This window comes from Chrysochloris asiatica, unplaced genomic scaffold, assembly GCF_000296735.1.
Source record: "Chrysochloris asiatica unplaced genomic scaffold, ChrAsi1.0 scaffold00024, whole genome shotgun sequence".
NCBI lineage: Eukaryota > Metazoa > Chordata > Mammalia > Afrosoricida > Chrysochloridae > Chrysochloris > Chrysochloris asiatica.
This window is the reverse complement of record NW_006408542.1, coordinates 22,950,722-22,960,219: the sequence shown is the minus strand read 5'-3', so window position 1 is coordinate 22,960,219 and position 9,498 is coordinate 22,950,722. Positions and strand designations below refer to the sequence as shown.

General features: G+C 38.5%; 1 protein-coding gene and 1 pseudogene across 2 annotated transcripts in view; one reads left to right on the top strand and one right to left on the bottom strand.

The window, feature by feature from the left end:
• Positions 1–9,498, bottom strand: part of GTF2A1L (general transcription factor IIA, 1-like) — a 65,494-nt gene that overhangs the window by 3,572 nt on the left and 52,424 nt on the right. For both annotated transcript variants that reach the window (XM_006839440.1, XM_006839441.1), the window contains 2 exons: positions 8,103–8,363; positions 6,922–7,011 (listed from right to left, as the gene is read on the bottom strand). In XM_006839440.1, the coding sequence (XP_006839503.1) occupies positions 6,922–7,011; positions 8,103–8,363 (351 nt within the window). The remainder of the gene's footprint in view (positions 1–6,921; positions 7,012–8,102; positions 8,364–9,498) is intronic.
• LOC102829389 lies at positions 2,443–2,682 on the top strand (annotated as a pseudogene).

The following is a 9,498-nucleotide window of genomic DNA, read 5'->3' as shown; positions in this document are numbered from 1 at the left end:
ACTCGTAACCACTACGCTAACCTCCCTATAATCTCAATTTCAACCACTGTTCTCTCCAGTCCCTCCTATTTTTCCGGCTTATTGTTCAGGAACAGCAGGGAAACCCAATTCTAGCATTCCTTTAACTGTGTCATTGCTAAGTATCTCTAAGTCGGTTCCAACTCACAGCAACCCTGTATAGTTTCCAAGGAGTGACTGGTGGATTTGAACCACCAACCTTTCAGTTAGCAGTCTAGTACTTATCCTAAAGCACCACACCTTTACCCCTACCAGGACCTAATTTTGGTCCTATCATCTTTTTCACTGTTGCTCCCTCCCCAGTCCCTCCATAGCTTTGTTTTCCTCTTTATTAACCAGCTTAAATTCTACAGTCATTGTCATCACCCTTTACCCCTCTTTATGTTTTCTATTTCTTCAACTAAACAAATAATTCTAGTTCAATCCAACTTTTCTATTTACTATGGGCTCATATCTAAGCAAGCTGATCATAGATGGAGAAACACATACATAAACCATGCTGATTAATAGCACCATAATTTTCATGATAATCAATGTCAAATGGTCCCTTAACCTGAAAATGTAAGTCTTCTAGAACACTCCTATGCTTTTCCACTCTCTGGCCACTCTTTCATTTCCTGTACTGGTTCCTTTATTATCTCTCTTACCTCTCAATTTTAGACGATACCAGGACTCTTTCTTCTGTTTGTATTTAACCCATTGGCGATTTAATCTCATTCCATCGCTTTAAATAAACCATCTATATGCTGAGTAGTTTGAAAATTTATATCCCAACTCACATTTCTCACCCAACCTCTAAACTTTCATTCAACTTCTTAGAATCTCTTCTTGGGTAATGAATGGACATATCAAATAAGGTTAAAAGACGGCCACTAATATCCCTTGCCCAAGCTTCATAATTCATCCCCAGCTCAGTAAATGACCATTCATTCTTCTAGGTACTCATGCCAAAAATCTTAGAGGCATTCTTTATGCCTCGTATTCGCACCTCATATCTGAACCCATCAGTAAAAGTTAGCTCTATCACTATAAATCATATCCATATTCCAACTATTTCTGTCACTTCCACTACTATAACTGTGGTCTAACTCAATATCTATGCTTGGCTGGATTAATACAATAGTTTCATAAATTGTTTTCAATGTAGTATAAACACAGTTCAACATAACAATTTTGAGAATCGCACAGGACCAGGCAGTGTCATGTTCTGCTGTATATAGATAGGATCACTAAGAGTTGGGACTGACTTGACAGCACCTAACAACAACGCAGCATAAACACAGCAATAAAGTAATTCTATTAAAAACATAAATCAAATGACATTTTTATCCTCAAAACTTTACACTGATTCCTATCCAAAAAACTGAAGTCCAGGAAGTGAGGAATCTTCATAGTCCATGGTGAATTTCACCTCATTAGATCTTATATTGCTGTTGTCTGTTCTGAAGATTGCAACTGTGCCCATATGGCCAAGCCACATCCATGCCTCCTGCAGCTCCACTCACTGAGCCAAGCACCACTACCCACACCTGTACCACCTGATAAATGTTAATCAGCAGCCAACCTCACACATCAGACTAACCAGCCCTGAACTACGTTATACAAAGAGCAAACCAAGAACTTCATATACATTTATATCACACCCACCAGGAGACAGGTGCCTAAGAACACACCAGCATACAGTCATCAATGAAATATAAATACAGGACACCACAATGTCTCAGAGACAACAGACAATTTTCAGCTTACATGAAGAAACAAGACAGAGTGACTCAAACAAGTGACCAAAATACAGTCAGAAAATACAATGTCAGAAACGGTATCAGTACTTCTTGATAAGGAATTTAATATATACCTTCAATGGGTTAGATACCTTCAATGGACTGAGAAGAACACAATAAAGAAAGCTGCAGACAAAAGCAAACAGAACACAGAAAAAAACTTTAGAAAACTACAGGAAAACATTATAAGAACTGACAAAATAAATAAGAAATTAGACAACATACAAAAATAGTAAACAGAAATTCAGAAGATTAACACTGATTTTAGGGAAAAAAATAATACATTGAGAAAGAACAGAGAAGCAGAATTGAATCAATGGAAGGTCAAATTGGTGAGCTTGAAGACAAATCTCTCAATATTCATCTGCTAGAGGAACAATCAGAAAAAAAAAAATCCAAAGAAAGCCTAAGAATTATGTGTGATATCATCAAGAAATAATTCATGTGAGGCTGGAACTCCAGAACGGGAAGAGACACAAAAACAAAACAAGCAAAACAAAAACCACAGAGGAAGAGCTTGGTGTGCAGCAAGGGCTAGGAGGCAGGGTGGTCTCCTCCTGGTACCCTGGCACACTAATCCAAATAGAAGCAGCTCCAATCACACCTGGTTTCACCGTACCCATCTCCAAAATCCGGGTTGAGCATGTTCTCCAGAGTCCAGGTGAAACGAGTTCTGCAGCACATTCCCTGGAAGGAGTGAGTAAGCATCTACAGGTTCCTGCCCTTCTTTTTTGTCCTTACAACGATGGAGTGAATCAAGATCAAAATGTGCATAGAAAAGGAAACCTTCTATGATGTCTACCACAGAAAAGCTTCAGAAAGGCAGTATCTGAGAAAGCTGGAAGAAGCATCGGAGACTGAACTTCAGCAGTCAATAAAGTGAAGAGGAAACTGCACTACTGGTTTCAGTGCCTTTGAAAATGGCCTTTTCAGAGAGCTTGTCCTTCAGCAGCTGCACAGTATTCCAAGAACTGTCTTTCCAAAGAATTTTTAGTTTTACAATTTCTGTAGGATTACTTCCCAAGTCACTAATGGAAAATTGTTGCCTCCTAAAATATACCCAACTCATTAAATATTTTTAAATAATTCAAGAATCAACCAGGAAAAAAGAAATAATTATCTAAGAGTTGTTAAAGGAAAATTGTACTAACATCATGAAAGATGAGGAGATATGCATTAAAAAAGTTGAATGAATTCCGAACAGGACAGACCCCAAAAGAAAATCACCAAGACATATTATACGCAAACTGTTCAAATACAAGGGAAGAATCCTGAAAGCACTCAGAAAAAAAGAAACAGTTATCTACAAAGAACTAATAAGACTAAACTCTGCTTTCTCAGCAGAAACCATGCTGACATATATAAACTGAAAGAAAAAAAATGCCAAGCAAGAATCATATACACAACAAATTGTCCCTCACATATGAAAGTGAAATGAGGACATTTCCAGATAAACAGAAATTAAAAAGCATTTGTAAAAACGACACCAATCTTACAAAGAATACTAAAGGGAGCTCTCTGGACAGAAAAACAACAGGAAACAACTTCAGATACATCACCCAGAACTCAACCCAGCTATAGATGTATTCAAAGTAAAACAAATCTATTAAAGACTGAAAACAGGAAACCAGAGTTACCACTTTGCAACAACAATAAACACAAAGTAAAAAGAGGGAATAATGTAGTTACAGAACTTCCAAATGAAGAGAAAATCAAATCGATTTCAAGAAAAAAATTAGAGTAAACCTAATGGATCCACTTATCAACACTCACATAAGCAGCAGTCAAGAAATCAAAGGACATATTGCATTCGGCAAATCTACTGCACAAGACCTTTTTAAAGTGTTGAAGAGCAAAGATGTCAGCTTGAGGACTAAGGTACGCCTGATCCAAGCCATCGTATTTTCAATAACCTCATATGCATGTGAAAGCTGGTAGAAGAATTGATGCTTTTGAGTTGTGGTGTTGGAGGAGAATACTGAAAGTGCCATGGACTGCCAAAAGAACCAATAGATCCGTTTTGGAAGAAAGAAGTGCAGCCAGAGTGCAACTTGGAAGCCAGGATGGCCAAACTTCATCTCTCATACTTCGGACATATTGTTAGGAGGGATCAGTCGCTGAAGAAGGACACCATATTTGGTAAGGTGGAGGGTCAGAGAAAAAGAGGAAGACCCCCAACGAGATGGACTGGCCAAGCGGCAGCATCGATGGACTCAAGAGTGGCAATAGTAGTGAGGTTGGCCCAGGATCGGGCAGTGTTTCGTTCTGTGTATAAGGTCGCTATGGGTCAGTGCCAACTTGATGGCACCTAACAACAACAACTGTAATCCTAAAACTAGCCCAAGTCCTACTCCTAACCCTAGCCCAACCCCCACCCTAGCTCTAGCCATAACCATAACCCTAACACTACACAAAACCCTTGTTGTTGTTGTTAAGTGATGTGGAGTTGTTTCCGACTTATAGCAACCCTGTACAGGTTTCTGAGGAGCAGCCGGTGAGCTTGAACTGCCAACTAACTGAGCAGTCCACATGACCTTGCAGTTCAACACATTAACAGAAGATTCACACCAGGATTCCACACAAAACCTAGACCTAGTCATAGTCCTAACTCTAACGCTAACTCCTTACTCCTACCTCCCCCAAAAAGAGATAATAAAAATAAATAATATTAAGACAACTAAAGCAGTCCCTGGGGAAAAACATAAAAGGTATAATCACATGTTACATTTTACACAAAGAAAACACCAAATGGATCAAGTCTTCAATATAAAAATAGGAAACCAAAGAAGTATGAGAATAAAACCCTGTTAAAAGAAAATGCAGCATTAACATATTTTCACATTCCATTAGTGTCCTATTCACAGCATAAAATAAAACCAGTTGCTCATGAGTTGATTCCAAATCACATGTGAGTTAAAGTAGATTTGTGCTCCACAGAGTTTCAGTAGCTGATTTTTCTAAATAAATCGCCAGGCTTTTTCTTCTGAGGTGCCTCTTGGTGGCTTAAACTTTTGGGTTAGCAGTGACTGTGTTTAATCATTTTCACAAGGATCCAGTGATAAAGTGGTTAAAACAGAAAGGTCAGCAGATAGATCCCACCAGCTGCTCCATGAGAGAACGATGTGGCAATCTGCTTCTTAGAGGCTCTCCATGAGTCAGGACAGACTTGACGGCAGTGAATTTGGTTTGGTAGTTTAGGGACTCCATAGCATAGAATGAACTATAATAAAATGCTTCATCTCACCATTAATTTTCCCTATCAAATCCATGTTAATATTTACATGAGGATAAATCAAGGTATTGCTACAAAACATAGACACCTTTATTAAAAAAATATATAAAAATGTGAAGTTTTTATTTCTCCACATCTCCTCCACCTAGGTCTATATAATTCTGAAGGTAGTGTTTCCATCTCTCTAGCCCTTCCCTCAAAGAATTCTATCCTCTTCAATTTATACCATGTCAAAACAGCACTTTGGGCATCCTTGATGGACTCAAATCATGTTTCTTTCAAATACTGAGTTTGGGAAACAAAAATAAGTCTGAAGGGACAAGATCAGAGTTGTAGGGTGGCTACGGTAAGGCTTCCCAACAAAAGTCTCATAGGACAGCCCTTGCTACCTGTAAAAAAATAAACAGGTTCACTGTTATGATGGGGGGGTGGGGGAATTCCTTGGTATAACTTTCCTGACCTTCGTCCTCACCAATGCGATTTTCAATGTTCTTAAAACTTCATAAGCTCCCATGATTGCTCTGTGTCCTTTGAGAAAATCTAACAAGATTACCACTTTTTAATTCCAAAAACCAGTTGCCATAACCTTCTGAGATGACCTCTCTGCCTCAAATTTAACTGGCCCAGAAGATCCCATCAGAAGCCACTATTCTAACTGGACCTTTTTTTTTTTTTTTTTCCCTTGAAGGCACTCTTCAAAACATGGCAGCATGCAGCCCTCCCACAGCACTTCTGTTTCTCTGCTAGGTTTGAGAATTCATTGCAGTGACCATATACAGAACTCAGACACCATACGCACATTTATGAGGTTTATTAGGAAAGGTAACAGGTTACACACTTCAGGGTCAGAAATGCTCAGGGCACAGTTCCTGAGAAATACTCAGTACAGCTTCTCCTCAGCAGTGCCCACACACAGGCCTCTCTCTGTCCCTTGGCCTAGTCACTATCTTCCCTGCTTGGGCATTGTTACAAAGCTCTTTAAGGGCTGCCGGTAAATGCCCAAAGGACACTCCACTGCACAATAAGTTTCAGTCAAAGGCATTCAACTATAGCTCCATGGATTGGCAATCTAAGCCCCCAACCAAGCGTCTGGAAGCATTCAACTTCACTAGCTTCCTAGGCCAGGAAGTCCAATGCTCTGTCTCAGGCTCTGGCTCTGGCTCTCGGTTCTGCTCCTCGGCCACTGCTCCAATGTCACAGCGTTCTGTCCCTGGTTGAGGAGGTTCAATGTGCAGGGATCAGGGTCCAAAGGATGCACTCACTCCTGGCTCTTCTTCCTCAATGGTAATGAGATTCCCCTTCTGCTTCTGAGATAGCTCCTTTTTTACACAACACGGTCGCAAAATTGACCAATCACTATTTGTCCTGCTAACAATCACTCACAAAGGAAACATATAACCCATCAGCATTTTCCCCACCTTTTCTTACCCAGACACATCAGAAAAAAGTCGTTTGGTGGGAATTTACAAAGACTATAGCTAGAAGACACAGTAAACAATTCACTTCATCATCTATCCAAAGGAGACTAAAACAAGTATGCTACTGAGAGAACTTGCCGGCAACCATCTACTGATTGCAGAGGCAAGTGTAAGCACATTTTGTTAGGAAGAAAACCACGCATGTAGCAATGCTTTTTCATTTACCCTCAGAATATCTTGCTTCAATAAGCTTCCCACCTCCTTACACTAAGGACTGTCACTCTTCTGGTATCATTGAGTGTACACAGTGCTAAACCCAAAATACACCCTAAAAAATTGCAAAATTAAATAGTTGTTTCAAGATTAATTTAACTGTGAAATAGAATACACCATCATATTTCTCATCAGTTTGCAAATCTTTCTATTATAAATGCAATTAATAAACCTAAAGCACAAGAGGTTAATACAATACCTTGTCATACTGACAGACGATTACATTCTCCGTGTCAAATAGGTCTGGCACGTCCTGCTCACTAACATCATCTCCAGAATTTAAAGGGTCCTAAAGATGAAACATGACTGAATTAAGGAATTTCATAGTGCTTTGCATTTTTTTTTTTTTTAAAGAAAGAGAGGCATAGAAATAAAAGAACCTGGAGGTGAGGCACAATAGTATTATACTCAGAAGTATAAGGTTTAGAGTCTAACTCCACTTTGAGACTTATTAGCTGCATGACTGACCTCAGGCAAGTTTTTAAAACTTTCCATATCTCAGTTTTCTTATCTGTAAAATGAGATAGTAATAACACCCAGATGACACTGAGACTATTAGATAAGATATGGCAGGTAAGACTTAGCATGCTGTCTGGCACATAGGTAAATTCGTCGTACATGACAATTAATACAAAATGGTGGTGGTGGTGGTGTGCCATTGAGTTGGTTCTGACTCATGGCAACTCTGTATAGGTTTCCAAAGCTGTAAATCTTTACAAGAGCATAAAGTCTCACCTTTTTCCCACAGAACTGCTGATAGTTTCGAACTGATGACCACGTGATTAGCAGCCTGACTTGTAACCACTACACTACCAGGGTTCTTTAATACAATATACTACTTTTTTAGTTACCACATTTCCACCCAGATTTTACCAAACTTAATAAGATTAGAAAGGAGCTCTAGCAGCGGTGTTTATGAATTGGCTGCAAACCACAAAGTCAACATTTCTAAACTATCAGCTGTTACGTAGGAGAAAGATAAGGCTTTCTGCTCCCGTAAAGATTTATAGCCTCGGAAACCCTGTACAGGGTCGCTATGAGTCAGAACTGACTCCATGGCACATAACTAACCAACCAACCATTACGATTAAGAGCAGAAAGTGTGTCTACTCTGGCTACCTTTTTAAGTCCTACTTCCACCCCCTAAGTATCCCACTACCTCTAGTTAAGACCACCAAAATTAGAAGCCAAATCCTTCATACATAACACTGATTTAAATTACAGTTTAAAATTAAAAGTTTAAATCCCTACATATAAGCCTCATTTTAAGACTAAAGGCAGGGTTAATACTAAGTGTTATTCCTCTGGACACCAAAGTATACTGCAATAAAGATGTTATAAATTGAATAAAGAAAGCGGTAGCTCAAAAATGACCTTCACCTCTTCTATAATGTCTCTACGAGGGTCTTCATTATCACTGCTGTTAACATTAGACTCTTCATTTGATACACTGTCACTTTCTTCTTCAAGTAACTTCAGATCTTCTGCATCAATAATCCCTAGAAATTCATGCTCATCTACATCTCTTGTAATTCCTATTTCTTCATTAGAAGATGTATCTCCAGTTCCATCTATTTGAATTATTTCATTAATATCATCATCAGTGTCTGGACCATTTAAATTCACCTGAGAATCAGAATCCTAAAAAGAGAAATTCAATGTTTCTTCAAGTCACACAAACTATGATATGGGAAAAATACTGACATATGTAAAAACACTGAATCATACAGAATTCACTTTACCAAATTTACTTTACCAAGTATTCTACAAGTGTTCATTTAAGTACCTTTCTGCCTTATAGAATTGATGCTCCTTCCTAACTTTGAATTTTACAATGCCCCTAGCATTTTCATTTACTACAGAGGAGCCCTGGTGTGGTGCTGTAGGATAAGCACTGAACTGCTAACCTCAAAGGTAAACCCACCAGTCACTCCTCAAAAACCCTCGCTATGAGTCAGAACTGACTCGAAAGCACATAACAACAACGTACAAATAAAGTAGAAATGAAACTCACTTACAATAATACGCAGACAGCAAATGAGATCACTGCTTTCAAACATTGGCCAGTGTTTTTATGTATCATCTTGAATGTATTAGCACCTGAATACATACATTATACTAACTGATTTCAAATTTTATTTTGATAGTAAATAACTCAATGAAGTAAAAAGGACAAGTAATACGTTCAGTGAATAAATAAAATACATAAAGGAAGTTTAGTAATTATCACAGGGCAAAATGGTAGCTATTATTTTTTACCATTGTCTTTACCAGTACAGCTGACAAACGAATTTGTTGAGACTTTTACAGACATTTTCTAATTTAAGCCTAGTTACATATTAAGGGGCTGTAGGATAAGCACTGGACTGCTAACCACAAGGTCAGCAGTTCAAACCCACAAGCAGTTCCTTGGAAATCCTATACAGGGTCACTGAGCCATAACACTTAACAACAACAACACATTAAGAGGTTAGGATCGTAACTTTCCAAAGTCACAGGCTAGAAAGGGATAATGCAGGATTCAAACCCCGTTTGATTTTTGAGACTACCCTCCTATCTACCATACCATAATGCCTCCCTAGTGATTTTTCAGAGGCAGAATAAGAATCATCAAGATGACAAGGTCCTTAAGAGTAGGGACATTTAAAAATTATTTATTGGAGTGAGGGCACTAATTCAGGGAATACACAGACTATCAAACATTTTGAAAACTACACAAACAAAAGTAGACAAAAGAGACGAGTGGGACATACTAAAAATTAAAACTTATGTGCAT